Source organism: Callospermophilus lateralis, chromosome 1 (genome assembly GCF_048772815.1).
Source record: "Callospermophilus lateralis isolate mCalLat2 chromosome 1, mCalLat2.hap1, whole genome shotgun sequence".
In the NCBI taxonomy this organism is placed as follows: Eukaryota; Metazoa; Chordata; class Mammalia; order Rodentia; family Sciuridae; genus Callospermophilus; species Callospermophilus lateralis.
In genome coordinates, this window is record NC_135305.1 from 209469008 (window position 1) to 209488079 (window position 19072).

General features: G+C 53.2%; 1 protein-coding gene across 2 annotated transcripts in view; it reads left to right on the top strand.

The window, feature by feature from the left end:
* Window positions 1-19072, top strand: part of Ell (elongation factor for RNA polymerase II) — a 67067-nt gene that overhangs the window by 30641 nt on the left and 17354 nt on the right. For both annotated transcript variants that reach the window (XM_076845761.2, XM_076845770.2), the window contains exon 2: window positions 13916-13963. In XM_076845761.2, coding sequence (XP_076701876.1) covers window positions 13916-13963 — 48 coding nt within the window. The remainder of the gene's footprint in view (window positions 1-13915; window positions 13964-19072) is intronic.

Here is a 19072-nt window from a genome sequence, read left to right on the forward strand (position 1 = left end):
GCCTACTGGGGACAGCTGTCTACTGGCCACATCAGCACACTTCCGAGTGGTTCTGCGCTGTGGAGATGAGCTGGTGAAGAAGGATCTCTTGAGCCGGAAGGACAGGACAGAGTTGATTCTCAGACACACCCTGTGGAGTCGCTGCTTGGGGTCTGAGGAGGGGAGGTGACAGATGTGGGACCAGAGCAGATTTCCTTTCACCTCAGACAGAGTGGGAGCCCCCAGAGAGGCCTGTGCCAGCCCAGAGGACCCAGGTGGCCTGGACCATGGGCCAGGTCCTCACCTTCCTCTGTCAGGCATTGAGGATTGTGGTCACTCAGTGTGGGGAGAGGGGAGCAGTGGTCAGGCGCCCAGGCTGTGGCCGAGGCAGGCTCAGGGAGCTCGAGGAGTGCTGCTCAGAGGCCTCGTGGAAGTTCCTTGGTGCCAACACTGAGCTCATCCAGCTGTCGGTGAGCTTTTTGTGAAAGATCAAAAAGAAAACAAAAGCCACCCAACACTTGTGCTCCTCTGCGGACATATGGCTCAGAAGGTGGCTGCTCAGAGTGGCTTCCTTGCCGCTCCATGGGAGAAAAGATGTCTCCAAAGAAGGGTTCCAGCAGTTCCTGGAGCTGGGGAAGCTTGACTCAGACCAGCAGGGCACTTGGCACATCTGGCAGAAAAGAATTCCAGCGTATGCCAGGCAGGGCACCGATAGAGGCTTATTTATGAAGGTAGATCCTCATTCAAGGGAAGATGGGGACAGTCTTGAGAGTGAGAGATCACATTTGAGGGGGTTCCTGGCTCATTTATTTATTTATTTGGAACTAGGGATTGAACTCAGGGGCTCTGAGCCACTGAGCCACATCCCCAGCCCTATTTTGTGTTTTATTTAGAGACAGGGTCTCACTGAGTGGCTTAGTGCCTTGCTTTTGCTGAGGCTGGCTTTGAACTCCTGTCTCAGCCTCCTGAGCTGCTGGGATTACAGGTGTGTGTCACTACACCTGGGCCCTGGCTCTTTTAAAGGAAAGTTGGTAAGGGTGGGTGTGTAGGAATGGTATTAGCCTGGCGATCTTAAGACATGATGGTTTCTGGTGGGCTGGATCCTCTCAGGATTCTTAACACTGATGAGGTTTTCATTATCTGACCAGTAAATAGCACTGGAAAGTTCCCTGAATTATAAGTTCCTCAAGATGTCATATCTCTCTTTGCTTCACTGATTTATTGGTGGTTTAATTAGCAGTGCACAGGTAGATTTACAGATTTCACCGGAATTTGGGGTGTAACAGTTGGCCTGGGAGAGAGAGATTGGCTCAGGGAGTAACCGACCTGTAAAAAGTATGAGGAACTTCTGAATTAAAATCCTATTTTAGTTTTTTGGTAGTGGGCATTAAACCCAGGGGTGCTCAACCACTGAGCCACATCCCCAGCCATTTTTTATATTTAATTTGGAGACAGGGTCTCACTGAGTTACTTAGTGCCTCACTAAGTCGCTGAGGCTGACTTTGAACTCACAGTCCTCCTGCCTCAGACTCTCAAGCTGCTGGGGTTACAGGTGTGTGCCCTTGTGCCTAGTTAAATTCTTATATTCTTGTCCTTTATTTCTCCTTTCTATCTACTTTCATCTGATCTCACTGTGAGTGGCCAGGGCTCAGGAGCAGAGCGAGGACCCTGCCCCTCCTGACTTTGGGTAGGCAGCTTGCGATGTTGGGCAACTCCTTCATATCTTTATTTGAGCTGAAGCAGATGTGAAAGGCGAAATAGTAATGAGAGAGCCTGGGCACTGTGGTTCACTCCTGCAATCGCAGCTACTTGGAGACCAGGGCAGGAGGATCTCAAGTTCAAGGCCAACCTTAGCAACTTAGTGAGACCCTGCAAAACTATAAAGGCTGGGGATGCAGCTCAGAGATAGAGCGCTCTTGGATTCAACCCTTAGTGCTGCAAAATAATAGTGATAATGATGAGGGGAAAGGCAAAGTTATGGTGTTGGAAAGAGGCCCTGGCCGAAGGAGGACCTCATGGCTTCGAGAAACAGCAACATAGTTCCACTTGGGAGTGTTTTTTTTTTTTTTGAAGAGAGAGAGAATTTTTTAGTATTTATTTTTTAGTTTTCGGTGAACACAACATCTTTATTTATTTTTATGTGGTGCTGAGGATCGAACCCAGTGCCCTGTGCATGCCAGGCGAACGTGCTACCGCTTGAGTCACATCCCCAGTCCTTGGGAACGGTTTTCATAAAGTTAAACCCTTCCTGTGAGCAAGTGGAAGTCCTGGGCAGTCACCAAATGAAATGAAACCCTGCCTGTGAGTGTTACAGCCTTTTCTTCATTAATCTCTCAAACTGGAAGCAACTGTTGTTCTTCAGGGCGAATGAATGAACAGAAGGTGGCATATTTACTCAGTGGGAAAATGCTCAGCAATAAAAAGGAATGAGCTTCCCAGAGAGCCACATGGATGAATCCCAAAGGCATTATGCTAAGTATGAGTGGTGGACGGAACAATGATCTCAGTAGATCCTTGGAATCTGCGACTGTGACCTAATATGGAAAAAGAGACATTGCAGATGGAATTAAATTAAAGGTTTTGAGAAGGGGAGATTGTCCAGAATTACGCTGGTGGGCCCTATATGTCATCCTAGTGTTATCTATTTATTTAGGTACTGATACTAGGGGCACTTTACCTTGGAGCCACATCCCCAGTCCCTTTTATTTTTCACTTTGAGACAGGGTCTTGCTAGTTGCCAAGGCTGGCCTTGAACTTGCAGTCCTCTTGCTTTAACCTCTTAGTTGCTGGGAATTCAGGTGTGCGCCACCACGCCTGTCTGTCATAGTATCCTTATAAAAGAGAGGGAGATTTGATCCAGACTGAAGAGGCGGTAGCCACAGGATCGGAGAGGTAGAGGTTAGGGTGACGCAGCTACAAGCCAAGGAACCCCTGGGATCACGAGGCCAGGGAACATTGTCCCTGAGAGCCCCCAAAGGAGGACACCTGCTGACACCACAGTTTCAGCCTAGCAATACTGACTTCAGATTTCTGGTCTCCAGATCTAAGAGAAAATGAACTTTTGTTGTTTAAAGCCACCCTGTTTGTGGTCATTTGGTGCAGTAGCCATAGGATAATTATGGTGGGTTCCATTTACATGAGTTTTCGGAAGAGACAGAATCACAGGGACAGAAAATGGATCTGAGATTGCTGGTGACTGGGTGTGAATGGAGGGTTGGGTTCCGAGTCTGCTCATGGGAAGTCCAGCAGAAAGGAGCTGGCCCATGATGCTCTGGCAGTATTTATTTGCTGACCCCCAAAAAGCAAGCAAAACTCATAAGAGGGCGTTAGGGCCCCTAATGGTCTGTGTGGTCTTTTCTAATTGTCAAGGTTTCTTTTCTTCTTCTGTGTTCTGGGGATGGACCCCAGGGCCTTGTGCATGCGAGGTGAGCACCCTACCCACTGAGCTAGATCCCCAGCCTTCTCAAGGTTTCTCAAAGACTTTTTTTCCATAAGCTTCTGAGCTTCTCCATGAATTTAGATAGAAGTACCCACTCTGCCGGCTCCTGTGTGGCTCACCTGGCTCATGGCAGCTTGGAGCCCCTTTGTTGGGACTTCCTCATCCGGTCACAGCTGGTGTCATCCTTCCAGCAGAAAGGAGGAGCTGCCAAGGGTCCACCTCCCTTCTATGCTTTGACCTGGTGGTGACCATGATCTCTGGGCTTCTCGGGGTGGAACATGTGGGTTCAGCCAGACCTACTGGGCCCACCTTCCCCCGGCTTGTGGCTCACAGTCTAAAAAGCCCTTGTGTCCCACTCTAATCCTGCCAGGAAGCCAGGGAGGTTTCCTGAAAGACGTTTCTCAATCGTCTTTGCTTTACTGGAAGGTGGGGGGCTGTTGCCAGGAGGCTGCTGGCCAGGCTTCTTCCCAGGATTAACCTCCTCTCTTCAGCCCCACATGCCTCTACGAAGCGTGACCCAGCTCTGTCAAATCAGTGTGTGTGAACTGACATTTGCTCTGTAGAACCAGCAACACACTCTTAGAGAAGATCCAGATCCCTTCCTTCCCTGTTTCCCGTCATGGGGTGTGTGTGTGTGTGTGTGTGTGTGTGTGTGTGTGTAGACAGCAGGGGACTGTGCTGTCCAGGCAGAGTTAGCATCTAAGCCTAGGGAGTGCTTCTGGACCCCAGGGAGGGGATGTAGGCATTGTGTGCCCTCAGGCAGCCTGTGGGGTACAGCTAGGGTCTCCTAGTCCCCCAGGCTGGTGGCAGGTGTCCCAGGGCTCTGTCAAAATCAGGCCCCGCCCATTCACGTCTCTCCTCTTCCCTTTGTCCTACTCCCAATATTTTGTTTTGTTGGAGCATTTTAAAAACTATCCCAGGGGCTGGGGATGTGGCTCAAGCGGTAGCGCGCTCGCCTGGCATGCGTGCGGCCCGGGTTCGATCCTCAGCACCACATACAAACAAAGATGTTGTGTCCGCCGAGAACTAAGAAATAAATAATAAAATTCTCTCTCTCTCTCTCTCTCTCTCTCTCTCTCTCTCAAAAAAAAAAAAATTATAAAAAAAAACAAAACAACAAAAAAAACTATCCCAGATATCTTTTCTGTTTACCCTTGACCTTTCTAATGACAAGATTTAATGTCCAGAGATAATGACTTGCTTTTTTAACCTAATCTTGGCACATTTTCACATTTGGCCCAGTCCACAGCCACTGTACTATCACTGGAGCCCTGCCCTGTGTACCTTCACCTGACCATGTCCCTGACGTTGCCACCGTAGCTGGGTAATCAGTGTCCACGTCCTGGAGCCTGTGGTCATTTGGAAGGTTCAATCCTTTTCCTTCTCATCTATTCTTATGGAACCAGGTCTCTTGTCTGTGGAATTTCCCGAGCTCTGTTGTGACTGGCTCTGCTGTGACGATCACTTCTCTGTGGCAGGGTCAGCCCCAGGGCTTCTCAGCCTGGCACTTCTGAGAGTTGGAGCCAGATTGTTCTCCCTGGTAGGGGCATCCTGTGCCTTGTGGAACATGGATCAGCGTAGCTGGCCTCCACCCACCAGATGCCAGCAGCACCCCCACCCTGTGGTGACCACAAATGTCTGCAGACACAGCCAGTGTCCCTGGGGCTGAGGATTGCTGATGTAACTTGATGCTTTTCGGCTGCACTTCTGTAAACTGGTCGCTAGGCCTGGAGGTGAATTTCATAAACCACTTCCTGTTGCTTCACCCTAGGAAGTGCTCTTCTCTTTGGGGAGAGGATCAGGGGATTCTGGGTCATGGAGAGGTTCCTTCTGTCCTGTTCTCAGACCAGCAGTGAGTGTTCAAGGTTTCCTCCCCTGCCTCATGCCACCTGACACTGCCCCCACCCCCTCCCCCTTTCCTTCCATAGATATCCCTCTCTTGAGGTGTGTCTCTTCATGGAGGGACACTGCCTGAGGTGGTTCCTGAGTGTGCGCCACAGTTCCATCAGGCATCCAGGCCGAGTGACAAGATGCCCATGTCTCTGCTGTGCTGCTTTGAGACATGTCCTCTGTGAGAGGGCTTCTCAGCCTACACGTAGCCTGGCCCCACCTCCCCACCTGTCCTGGACAACGCTCCTGGCCCTGGTGGTCCAGCTATTGTGACTCTGGCAGGCCTCAAGACTCATGGCTGGGGCCCTTGGCCCAAAGCAGAGTACCAGGGAGTGTGTCTGTCTGTGGGGGCTCCTGGCTTATCCCTGTGCCAAGCTAGGGCGACACAGACCTTTAACCCACAGGGGCCTGATTAGACTCGTGAACTAGAGAGGGTTTGGGGGAGGATGTCACCTCTGACCCTGCAATGGGGGTGACATGATCCCTCAGAGGGCCTGTGGAGTCTGGGTGGGTGGGGTATCCAGGTGTGCAGACAGCTGGGAAGGGTGTCCTTTCCTTCAGTTACCCAGTGACTTCTCACATCCAGCCCCAAAGCTACTGCAGCGACCAAGAAACAGTGCCTGTTGTTACCAGTGCCACAGGCTAGTTTGGGCCCTTTGTCCTGTTGTTTAGATGAGAATGACATTGGTGGGCCCTGACTCTGTGAGTTGTGGGGTCCTGGAGGGAGCAGCCAGCCCTAAGGGCTGCAGGACAGCCCACCATGCCCAGGTAGGTCCAGGGTAACGCCTGATTCTGCCTGGCGCGACCTGTGATCTGGGCTCTGGCTACCTGCTTATAGATGCCCATCTGCTGATGCCCTCTGGGTGCAGCACGCAGCCCTGGAGTGCCCACAGTGTCGCTGCCCACCATTTACTCTTAGGGCATAGTGCCTTGGGCTGCCTCCCGCAGTCCAGCCCATTTCCCCTCTTAGTCCTTGTGTTCTTGTCACTGTCCATAGTGCCACCTTTAGAACCTGAACTTGACTGTTGTTTTGAGTGCCTCAAAGGGTATTTACAGAAAAGTAATGAGCCTGCCTCCTCTGGGTTCCACACGCCCTCTGCCCAGCGTGCCCCCAGGTGCAATCCGCGTGTCTGTGAAATTCAAGGTTGGCTGTGTTTCACCCTCAGTGCTCTGGAGACGTCCTTGGTTGTTGTTGGGCCTGTGACCGAGGTATAGGGAGTACGTGGAGTGTCCCTTGGGAGATGCTTTGTCCATCCTTTGGGCTCTGATATGAGTCCGTTGTGACTTTTTGGTTTGGTTTGGTTTGTGTGCTGGGGAGCGAACCAGAGTCTCTCATGCTAGGCAGACGCGCCAGCTCTGAGCCACACTGCAGCCCCAGTTCTGCATATGGTGGACCTCATGGCCTGCGTCCCTCTCGTCACCGAGGCTAGACTTATTTTCCTTTAGGATGTCCATTCACTGTGTGACTCATTCTGGTAGTTTCTGTGGTTTTGTCTCCATTCACTAAGCTTTTCTTCTGCAGTGTCTACTGTTCATTCCTCCTGGTGAACTTCTCATTTCAGATGTGTTTCTCTGTTGCGGTGTGTCTCTCCTGGTTCCTCCTGTTTCTCTTCTCATCAGTTCAGGTTTGGTTAATGTAAACCCTGGACCCTACCCTCCTTCTTTGGAGCAGCATGTAGCGACAGGAGTTGGACCAGGAGTGGGTCAGCCTTACTCTGTTGCCCAGGCTGGGATCAAACCTGTGATCCTCCTACCTCGACTGGGGTGACAGATGTGTGCCATCACACCTGGCTTCCTGGAGCCTTCGTTATTGATTTTTCTTTACTTATCTGTTTATCTGGTACTGGGATTGAACCCACAGCGTAGAGCATGCGAGGCAAGCCCTCTACCCCGAACTATGTAGCCAATTCAAGCTTTTAAAATTTATAATAGCGAATCTGAAGCTCATCTCTTAATTCTTTTTTTATTATTTATTTTTTAGTTGTAGTTGGTCACAATACCTTTATTTCACTTATTTATTTTTTTATGTGGTGCTGAGGATCGAACCCAGGTTCTTGCATGTGCGAGGCAAGCGCTCTACCGCTAAGCCACAACCCCAGCCCTCATCTCTTAATTCTGCCTTCTTTGTCCTCCGGGCTTGCCTCTACTGACTGACTTTTTCCCCGACCCCAGGGTCATGCTTTGCAGCTTAGATGTGTCTGGAGGATTCTGTTTTGGGGTGCTGGACTTCCTGCCCTTGCTGAAGTATGCTGGTGTGTTCCTGCTGCTGCCGGCAGTTTGATCAGGAGTGGGTCAGTTGGTCCCTTGGAATTGTTTTCCAGCTCCTTTTAATAAGGGGAGCTGAGAGAGGTCTTTACCCAAGGGCTAGTTTAGCCACTGAGTGCCCTCGGTGGCTCCAAGGCTCCCAGCCCTGCCTCTTGAAGTGTCCTCTCAGCCACAGCCACTCAGGCCTTGTGCAGGTCCCAGTCCCTGCTCCACCTCTCTGGGGTCTCTGCCCACGTGTCCCAGCCCCTTTGACCTCCTCAGTCTCCTCTGCCTCCCCCACCCTGGGCTCCCCGCACCTGTGGGCTGGAGGCTCCTCAGGAGTGCTCTGGGCTATTGGGGATTCCTTCAGTCGTTCCCCTCTCTAGGCTCCCGTGCCCATTGTGGGGAGCTGTGGCTGGACTGTCCGTCCCGCACTCTAATGTTGTCCTGAAGGCACACTGGGTCCCAGATCCTGGCCTGAATGGGTGCTTGCTTGTGTGGGGCCAGGGGGATTCTGCGAGGCAGCCATTTGTCCTTCGGTCCATCCATCAGCAAACATGACCGGAGTCCACTGTGTGCCTGGCACTGTGCTGGACACTAGTGCTGAGTAGGGTAGACTCTGCTGTGTCCCAGGGCACTGGAATTCAGACTTGCTGTGTTTAGACCAGTCCTGTGATCCTCTTTGAGCTCCCCAAGTTTTGTGGTGGCGTTCAGTGATACTCTGCTGAAAGACAGCTCTTGGCATGTCACCTTCAGATGTGTTTCCAGAAACCCCCCTCCCGCTCTCCCCTTCCCAGACGCAGGGGCTGCAGTGCTGGTGGACGCAGGGCTTCCTGCTGCTCCCCGGGGCAGCTGGGTCTCAGCTCTCTGCACACTGCCCACAGGAGTCGGGAGGGCATGGGCCTGCGGCTGCAAGGCTGGGTTGCCCCTGCTTCTTAGAGCCTTCGGGAACAGTCACCACGCAGGTCTTCCTGTGCTGCAAGTGTGCAGTACCACTGCTTCAGGGGCAGACCCAAGCACTGGCTCGGGCAGGCCTTGCTCTACACCTGCTCCTTGCTGGGCACCTTTCTGGACGCTAACTGGCATGGGGCAGGGCTGGGTGCTGCCCTGGCTGCTTGTCCCCAGGTCCTCAGGGATGGCACCCAGGCCTTTGCTGGGGTTTTGTGCATCGTGTGCCCAGCAGATACCCCTCGACTTCCTAGTGGGACCCACATTGTGTCTGCCCCCAGCTTGCTGACTAGAGCAGAAAGAGTCCTGGATGGTCTCACCCGCCTCAGGGGAGGGGAGAACGGAGGCGGGGGCTGCTTCACCAGCAGGTCTGGGACCGCCACATCCACAAGCAGCCTGACTGAGACAAGCCCAGGAGGCAGGGTTCCAGGAGAGCTCACAGGCTGGGGATGTGGCTCAGTCACGGAGTGTCTACCTGGCACACGGGAGAGCTCGGCTCCATCCCCAGCCCCGCCAAAAAAACAAAAAGAGGGGGCCATCAGATGCTGGGTTCTCCTCAGCCTGCCCTTGCTCCACAGTTGACTTGCTGTCTGGGGCTTCATCAGTAGGTTCTTAGGTGACAGGGGTGTGCTGGGAGTCATTTAAATTAAGTGTATTTGTTGGATAGCAGCTGCTCAGTGTCACCTGAGGACTTTTGTTTAAGAAAACAGCCACCCTACTTTGATCGAAAAATAGATGCCATTCCAAGCCCCTCCCCCTGCAGACACCGCAGACCTTCGGTGCCTGGTGGCCGCTTTGCTGGATGTTGGGAACATAGTTCTGGTGCACTCGAGAACTCTTTAGAAAATTTGTTTTCTTAAATCTGTTACAATTTTTATTTTGTAGCATTTTTTTAAAGGATGCTAGAACTCTTGAGCTGGGAGTTTGAGACAGGTGGACATGTGCGGGTACTCGGGACACTCCAGAGTCAGAGGCTTCCTCAGCCTTCTGAGGGACACCCTTCCCCTGTGGTGCTGGTGGGCCTGTTTCCTCTGGGAGCCTAAGGGATATGCAGGGGCAGGTGGGCAGCTTGCTCTCAGATGCCTGGGTGGAGAACTTTGCAGAAGGGGTCAAGGCTCCCTGCACTGTCATGGAGTGGCTAATAGACTGACAGCCATGGCCAGCCCAGCAGCTACAGCTGTGTTAACCAGACCACCTGCCTGGAGGGGCAGCTCTGGTGCCAGGAGACAGGGCTTGCTCTTTGTCACACATGTTCCCTGACACTGGTTAATCTGACTGGTTGTCAGCTGTTGGACACATGGGCTAAGTGCCATTATAATACAACTGTCATCATCAGGCACATTTGGGAACATCGAGCAGTTCTCCTCCCTTTATTCTGTGTCTTGGGAAGCAGGTGCCCTGTCTGCCAGCCTGCACAGGGACTGTGACTTAGTCGGATATTGGATTGGATGCCCATTTTTGTGAATGGCTGGACAGGTGGTATGCAGAGTGTTGTCCCCGTGTGTGTATGTGCGTGCGTGTAAGAGATGGTCCTAGTGAAATGCTCTGTTGTTGACAAGAAGGGCCTCGTTTGCTGGAGGGAGGAGATACTACACAAGCTCACATGGCCAGGAGCCCAGATCTTTGTTGACAGCCAGGTCACGTGGGGACAGGCACTTGAGGTTGGCTGTCCCAGTGTTGCAGAGAAAGGCTGGGCTCTTGACTGCTGAGTCCTCTTCCTGGGAATACCCTTGGGGAGACAGCGACTTTGGAGGAAGAGTCATTCAGACAACCCGGTTGGCATCAGCTACAGAAGGCGGTGAGTGCTTCACTGATGGCGGGGACGGCGGGAGAGCCGAGCCAGTTGAGGGTGCTGTCATCGGTGGGCCGACCACCAGACCCCCAGCACAGTCCTAGGATGGTGCACCTTCCTGGCTCCTGTGCCACATTGTGGCCCCATCTCTGTCACATGGTCATCCCACAGAGGTCTTGGCATGGAGTGAGCAGTAGATGATGGTGCTGGAGTAACGTGGGCCTGTGGAGGCTTGGGGGCCGCGCCAGCATCTATGCCACCTCAGCATCCCCAGACCCCGCTCCAGGCTGTACCCCTCTGGCTTCTCACCAGGAGCCCTTCCCTGATTCTGGTCTCAGTCAGTCAGACCCGTGAGGGCTGATGCTTCAGTGTCACAGAGGTCTTTGGAAGTGACGACAGGCAGGGTCACTCTGCTGTGGGGGCTTCTTTGTTCTGTGTGGATCTTATGTCTTCACTGGTTTCCTTTCACCCGCTTCATCTCACTTGTGTGTTAAAAATGGTGAACGAGGCAGGGTGGAGCGCTTGCCTAGCGCGTGCGAGGCACTGGGTTCCATCCTCAGCCCACATAAATGTAAAATATTGTGTCCCCCTATAACTACAAAATAAATATTTAAAAAAAAAAATGGTGAATGGAGCCCGTGGACGTAGCTGAGTGTCGGAATGTGAGCTGGGCGTGTGTGGCACTCTGGTTCAGTCCCAGCATGAATGGCCTACGTGTGTCCAGAGAATGTCACTCCAGAGCCCCCAGGTTGGCAAAGACCCCGTGTAAGTCAAGAGGGCAGCCAGCGGCATCACAGAGGTATATAGCGTGCGTCCCATGAAGCACTCGCATTGTCAGTGTCTGGCCACCCGCGAGCACCAGTGTGACCCCCTCCTGCTCCAATCCTTGGCCCTGGAAACATATTGACCTGCTTGGTGTCTCTGTGGGAAGCCATTCTCACACGTGACTGGGCGACTATGGCTAACTGTGTCGGAGCTTTCCCGGCCCTCTCCTGGTGCGAGAGCCTGTCCGTGTGGGGGCGTGACTGACCACTGACCCCGGGGGCCAATCACTGACCCTGACCTTGGAGTGCGGCCCCCCTCAACCTTCATTGGATGGAATTCTCCCCTGAATTTCTTGCTCCCCAATAAAAGGCTACTCCCTGGGGTGCTCCCTCTCTCTCTCTCCTGCTAGCCCTGAGTAATCCTTGCTGCCCTGCCGGGTGGTTAGAGGAGGGAACCAGAGAGGGGAGCCGTCTCGGACCTGGTCATAGAAAAAGGTAACTGAGTCTGTGTGTTTATTTCGATCTCACTAGCTAACTTTTATGCCAAGAACCTCATTAATGAAACCAGTGCGCTGGTCACATGGTGGATGTCTCCAGTCTGCCTGTTCTGGGAATTTGTGGATCTCTGCCACCTGGCTGGTGCTGAGGTTCCTCTGTGCGTGTCCGTGGCAGTCTGTTTTTTATATTGCTGGGAATATTCTGCCGTGTGGGTCTCTCTGCGAGTTGACAGACATTTGGGTTGTTGTCCCTTTTTGGACACTGTAGGAGACTACTGGGGATGTTCAGGTGTAAGTTTTCATTAAGAAGAGCATTCACTTCTCTTGGGTCTTCCCAGGAGCGGGAATGCTGGGGGTGTAACCTTCCCCAGCCTTTCCAGGGCCTGGATGTGGGGCTCAGGGGTAGAGCACTTTCCTAGCATGCTCCAGGCCCTGGGTTCCATGTCCAGTGCCAGGGGGGAGAAAAACACCTGCCAGACCTGTCTCCATCCCAGCTGCGCTTTGTTCGTTGGCACTAGCAGCTGGCAAGGGTTCTGGATACTTCTGGATTCACTTGTCCCCACCAGCATTCGGTGTTATCCACCTCTTTGGTCTTAGCTGGCTGGCTGGGTGCATCCAGAGACCTCCCTGCGGTTAGGGTTTGCATTCCCTGAGGAGTCAGGGCACCCCATGTCTTCCCATGCATCTATGGACCCCTGTAGGTCTTCTTCCTCAGGCCCGTCCACAACTGAATTCCAAGCCATGGTCACTGAACGCTGCACTCCTGAGGGCCCAGTCCGGCTGTTGTCCCTGCTAGGTGCTGCATATCCCCAAGTGCCTTGCCACCCGGGTGGTGGTCAGGCTGTGGATTGTGGGCCAGGGTCAGCCCTTTCTGAGCTGCCCTGCATCTGCAGCACGGTGATGTTTGTGCCTGTAGTGTCTGGATCGCAGGACCCGCACAGGAGGGGGCCCTTGGAGCCTCTCCCTGGGTGCCATGCATGGCCACAGGGTCTCAGCTGCCCAAGTGACCCTCTTAGCTCAAGGCCATCGTAGAGCTAGTGAAGCCAGTCCCCTCACATTCCGCCCTGTCCCTGCTCGTGGTACCTCCTTTCATGCCCAGTGCTGGGCCTGGGCTCTGGTTCTTGTTCTCTGCACCCCTGTACCCCAGGCTGTTAGCATGCTCCCTATGCAAAGGGGGAGCCTAGGGCATGGCCTCCTGCTGCGGACCTGGGAGGCGCCTGAGTTCCAAAGGGCAGACTCAGAACTGACCTGGGGGGTGGTGTTGTGTCTGCTTCTGTCCCCTGGAGCACAGGTGGGTTCTCTACTCCACTAGCTCCAGGTCTGCTCTGCAGAGGGCAGGATCAGCAGGAGGCCCCTGCAGACACAGTGGAGCTTTGCTGCCTGGGAAGACCTCTGACCAGTGGAGCTGGAACCAGGGTCTGAGTGGGGAGGCCAGAGTGCCAAGGAGAGGAGAGCAGGGGACACCAGTGGGCCTGGGTGGGTGTCTCGTGCAGGAAGACAGTTCTGGACCTTGAGGGGATGGGCAGGTGCAAGGGGGGATTCGGGGCTGGGGGTCGAGGTGACCAGTTCTAACCCTCCACGATGGCTCTGGGACTCGGAGGGTGCCTGCTCAGGGCCCACGTTCTCTCCGCAGTGCCACCAGAGGTCTGATCTCTGAGGAACTAAAGCTTGTAGGTTTTTAGTATAGTTTTTTTTTCCCTTAGAAATTATGATGTCCCAAGCAGGTGATAGACTGCTCAGAAACTGTGCTGGGGCGCTGGACAGATGGGGGATCCCATCCTTCCGGCCCAGGCTGCCTGGGCTCTGCTGGCTGCTGTGCTCCGGGTTCCACCTGAAGGGCGTCTTTAGGCGGGACTCAGCCAGTTTAGGGCTTCCTGGGAACTAACGGGGACTGTGAGAATGGAGAAGGGCCGTCTCCACACGTGCAGGGGCTCAGGGAGTTTGTGTGATCTGGGTAGCTGCATCCTGTCCTCACTGTTTCCCCGTAGGACTGTGGGGCCACGGACACCTGAGCCCTGCTTCCCTTCTCTCTCCCCATGGGAGCCACAGGCCAACAATGGCCTCTGAGGACATGGAACACATTCTTGAGTCTGGAGTCCTGGGCCTGCTGCCAGCCTCTCCCTATTGCCCGCCTGTGAAGCTCCTGGTCCCCCCCTTGGCCCTGGCCGTGTCCACTCCGAGAGCTCCTGCTGACCCTTCCAAACCCCGCTTCCGGTGGCCTGCCCTGCAATTTCCACACTTGAGCGTGTTTTCTTTCACCTTTCCTAAAATCACTGTCCTTGAGGTCCTGCTCCTTCATAATGGAAACTTGAGTCCACATTTCTAAAGGTCTTTATTGACACCCACCCCTCTTTTTTTGCAGGATTCTCTTTCACTGAGACCATCAATCCGATTTCAAGGAAGCCAAGGGGTAAGTCTTTTTGCCTCAATCTATTTGCGCTCAAGGGAGCTCCGCCGCCTTCAGCCTGCGCTTGCTTGCAGGACACGGAGCAGGCTCAGGGGAGGCAGCGTTTTGGCCCTGTCCACTTCTGTGCCAGGTTGGGGCCCTGGGCCTGTCAGCCTGGCCTGTGTCCAGTTGAGGTCCTCTGGGTGGCCCTAGGCCCACGGGCCACCTCAGCCAGGCTCCCAGTGCCCATGGCAGCTTGTTGCTGGGCAGAGGGCAGCTCTCCTCAGAAGGCCCCCTTCCTGAAGCTATTGCCACTGAGCCACATCCCCAGCCCCATTTTGTATTTTACTTAGAGCCAGGGTCTCCCTGAGTTGCTTAGTGCCTCGCTGAATTGTTGAGGCTGGCTTTGAACTTGGGATTCTCCTGCTTCAGCTTCCCGAGCCATTGGGATTGCATGTGTGCATGTGTGTGTTTGAAGTTGCCATGTTGTACCCACCCTTCCTCCCACCTGGGGCTCCTCACAGCAGGAGGGTGGACGAGATGGTCAGCGGACTTTCCAGAGCCCCTGGGTGCTGCAGTGTGTATCTTTTTTTTTTTTTTTTTTTTTTTAGAAAGAGAGAGAGATTTTAATATTTATTTTTTAGTTATCGGCGGACACAACATCTTTGTTTGTATGTGGTGCTGAGGATCGAACCCGGGTCGCACGCATGCCAGGCGAGTGCGCTACCACTTGAGCCACATCCCCAGCCCCTGCAGTGTGTATCTTCAAGTGCCTGTGTGACCAGGTGTGAAAGGATCCATAGTAAGGAAGTCTCTGCAGCTCCTGAAAGGCTGCAGCCCCTAAGGCGGGTCAGAGGCCCCAGGCTGCCCTGGAAGTGTCTCTCTCCTCCGGAAATCCTCAGTTCCCCCTTAAGGCCTTCAGCTGTTGGGCAGGGCCACTCAGACCTGTGGGTCATCTTTACCTACTTCCACCCAATTGGTTGTAGTTGATATAACCACATTGATAGATACCTCTGTCACCCACCTGAACTGGAGTGCAGTGGACGGTGGGATTCCTGAATCTGTGGCTACCTTTTGGCCACTTCCCCTTTACCTTCCCCTGGGGATCAGAGGATGGCCTTGACTTGTGCTTGCTTGGCTCCACAGTGCCCCCTGGTGTTCAGAGCCATCCTTTCCTCCTGAGCAGTAGGACATTCTTCCCTCCATCCCTCCTTCTCCTAGTCCACACGATGGGGGAGAGGCTGTCCACCAGAAAGGGCGTTTGCAGGTTGAACTTGATGTCAGGAGAACAGTGTCCTCCTGTGGCCCAGGACAAGCTCAGCCACTGTGTGCATCTCCTCCTAGTCTGAGCACACAGTGGCCCACCTCGCCACTACAGTAAGTGCTATGAGAGACAGGCCCCCAGGAAGCTGACATGCAGAGCCAACAGATTCTGTGGAGCCAGATTCCCTGAGAGCAGGGCCACCTGTGGTACTTGTGGCCTCTGGAGTCACATACTTTGCTGCACTTGCCTTTTGCTCATGTGCCCTTGGGCTTTCTGCCCTCTTGTGACACCATGGCTGTGGCTGTCTGGGGAGTACTTGTAAGCTTTTAACTCCAAGGGGAAATGAAACCTCACCTGGCTGACCCCACCTCCAGAATTTATCAGCAAAATCCCAGTTGATGAAACAAGAAAGAAAAACAGCAGGGCTGTTCCAGATGCTAGGACTGTGTGCAGCAGTAGTGTCTGGTCAAAGGTCTCTAGAAGGTCTACAGCACTTGTCTGAGGTCTCTGACCATGTCCGTGTGCCTAAGAGGTGGATTCTACGGGAGTAATATTACTGATGTGTTCAAGGGTTTAACCACAGGCATGCTTGATGCTTTGTTGTGTGGAACACAACTTAGAAATGGCCTAAAAAATCAGGGGATAAGGACTGGGGTTGTGCCTCAGTGGTAGAGCACTTGCCTAGCATGTGGGAGGTCCTGGGTTTGATCCTCAGCACTGCATAAAAGTAAATAAATAAAGATATTGTTTCCGTCTACAATTAAAAGAAAGAAAGAAAGAAGGAAAGAAGGAGAGAGAAGAAAGGAAGGAAGGAAGGAAGGAAAGGAAGGAAGAAAGAAATCAAACTGTTTAAATAAAAAAATCAGGTGATAGCTGGGTATACTGGCGCATGCCTGTAATACTGGCCACTCGGGAGGCTGAGGCAGGAGGATTAGAAATTCAAGACCAGCCTCAGCAAGTATGAAGTCTGTAAGCAACTTAGCAAAACCCTGCCTCAAAATAAAAGATAAAAAGGACTGGAGATGTGGCTCAGGGTAAAGGATCCCTGGGTTCAATCTCTGGTACCAAAAAAGTAATAATAATAAGGGGGTCTCAGAATTAGGAGCATCCTTATGCAGAGACCAAGCAGCCTGGAAACCTCAGGTGGGCACAACCTGTAACTTAGAAAACACCTGGGTGTGAGGAGGAAGCAAGACCCTTCACTGGGTGGCAGAGGCTGCTTGCTCCTGGACATCATTGTCAACCACTCGAGTCACTCTCTTCAGAAAGCTTAATGTGCTTCTACTCTGCGAGTTCACTGGGAACTGAACTCAGTGAAGAAAACAAATGCTACCTGAGCGGCCCTCTGGCTGGAGAGAACCTGCTTGGTCAGAGTCTAGGTCCCTGCATTTGTTACATGGATACACCTGGACCCACACTGCCACCTGTTTTTATTCTCTCCCCTTTTTTCTTCCTTTTCAAGACTGAGGACCAAACTCAGGGCCTTGTGTGTGCTAGGCAAGCGCTCTGCCACTGAACTAAATCCCCAGCCCTCTGTTTTTATTCTTTCTTTCTTTCTTTTTTTTTTTTTGTAGATGGACAGCATGACTTTATTTGCTTTTTTTTGGGGGGGGGGTATGTGGTGCTGAGGATCAAACCCAGTGCCCCACACATGACAGGCAAGCACTCTGCCACTGAGCCCCAGCCCCTCCTGTTTTAATTCTTTAAGTTTAAAGATTTTCTTTTCTTTTTCTTTCTTTCTTTCTTTCTTTCTTTCTTTTTTTTTTTTTTTTTTTTTCAGTGCTAGGGATGAAACACAGGGCCTTCAACATGTGAGACAAGTTCTGTATCACTGAACTGCATCCCAGGATTTTTTATTTTGTGACAGGGTCTAATTTGCCCAGGCTGGTCTCAAATTTACAATCCTCTTACTTCAGCCTCCCAAATTGCTGGGATCACAGGTATATGCCTGACAGTTTGTGTTGATATATATATGTGTGTGTGTGTGTGTGTGTGTGTGTGTATTTTTTTTTTTTTTTTTTTGGTACCAGGGATTGAACCCAAGGTTGTTTAACCACTGAGCCACATCCCCAGCCCTTTTTTATATTTTATTTAGAAACAAGGTTTCGCTGAGTTGCCAGTGCCTCTCTAACCTGCTGAGGCTGGCTTTGAACTTGCAATCCTCCTGCCTTAGCCTCCGAGTTGCTAGGATTACAGGCGTGGGCTACCGTGTCTGGCCAGTTTGGTTTTAACTGAGCAGAATATTGAGGGATTTTTCCCCACTCCTTCACTGTACTCCCTGACACCAGAACTTAATTTACCTCTCACCCCCTCCATACACACCCTGCAGCAGAGACCTTACAGAGCTCATCAGGGGCATAGGTTGCAGAGGGACATGCTGGAAGGATTCTAGCTGAGACCTGGTCTGAGGCGGGACCAGAGCCCCCTGGTGGCCATGGGTCAGACCAGCAGCAAAGGATGGAGACTGGAGACCTTGGATGCCCGGAACCCCAAATAACCTGGAGTCGGGGCTGGCATCAGACATGGCAGCCCTGCAGTACTCCCCTGACGGCCCCTGGGAGACCTTAAGCACATTGGCCACTGGGACTTGACAGTAGCCTGAAAAGGGCAGCCGAGACCTCATCCAGCAGTCACAAAGTGGTGGCCGCCCTATGGGCTCTGGCCAAGAGCAGGGGCGAGCGCTTGGCTGACACAGGCTGTGCCTGCGTCCCTGCCCTGCTGTCTCCCAGCTAAGGTTCCTGCTCCTCCCGCGGCTGGTGGCCACTAGCCAGCAGTGCTCAGCCCATTCCTCGGGTCGCAGAGTGTGGCAGTGCCTCTGAACCCTGGGCTGGGACTGGAGTGCCCTGGTTGACTCGGAGCAAAACCTTCACCAACAACCAACTGCTGCCTGAAACACTGGCCACAGGCGCCCTCTCGTGTCTTCCTGTTGTCACCAGAGCATGAAGGTCTCTCAGCATCAGTCTCCCACTGTCATTTCCATGCCCTAAGCCTCTTACCTAAAGGGATGCACTTTCATGTCACCCTCTGTCACCCCATATTTCCCCCACACCAGACCCTGGGAAGGCTCAGGTAGGGTCCTCGGGGTGCTGACCAGGCCCACACTGCCCTGCCTGCTGATGTGGCAGTGTGGGTGGGCGGGGCCTCAAGTGCCAGGCTCACCTTCTCTGTGTGACCAGCCCTGGTCTGGCCCCAGCTCCTCTTCACTGGATTAAGGTTGGGTCCAAATTTGCCCTGAACAGAGCTGCATATAGGGCCCCCAGCTGCCGCTCATCGGGGCAAGAGCCACCAGCAGCTTGGGACTTGAATCAGGGGAGCCTCAGTGTCAGCTAGAGCCTGGACCATGTGTGCCTGGGGGCTTAGCAGACTGATGGGCGGAGGGGGCCCGCCCATCCCTGACTCAGCTGGATCAGATCCCTTTGGAGTCCCCAGATGTCGCAGTCCTAGGCTCCCTCGCCTGCCATGCGCTGGCCTGCCAGGTCACATTTGCTCTGTTGCTACAGTGAGTGGGGCGTTCCCAGTCACTCTGCCACTGAGAGGGATGTGTCGACAGGATGCAGTGCCTACCTGGGTGAGGAGGTGCCACAGCGGTGTCCAGACAGGACAGGCTGGATGGGCAGGGTCACCCTCACGGGCTCTGGCCAAGGCTAAGGAGGGGAAGAAAGAGAGTGTGTGAGTGAGTGTGTGTGTGTGTGTGTGTGTGTGTGAGAGAGAGAGAGAGAGAGAGAGAGAGAGAGAGAGAGAGAGAGGAGAGAGAGAGAGAGAGAGCACGTGTGCGTCCTGAGGTGAGTCACAGGCAGTTGGGTTGATTCTTGCCGAGTGTAAGCCACCCCATCCCTCTCTGAACCTAATAAAAACATGTTAGTGTTCAG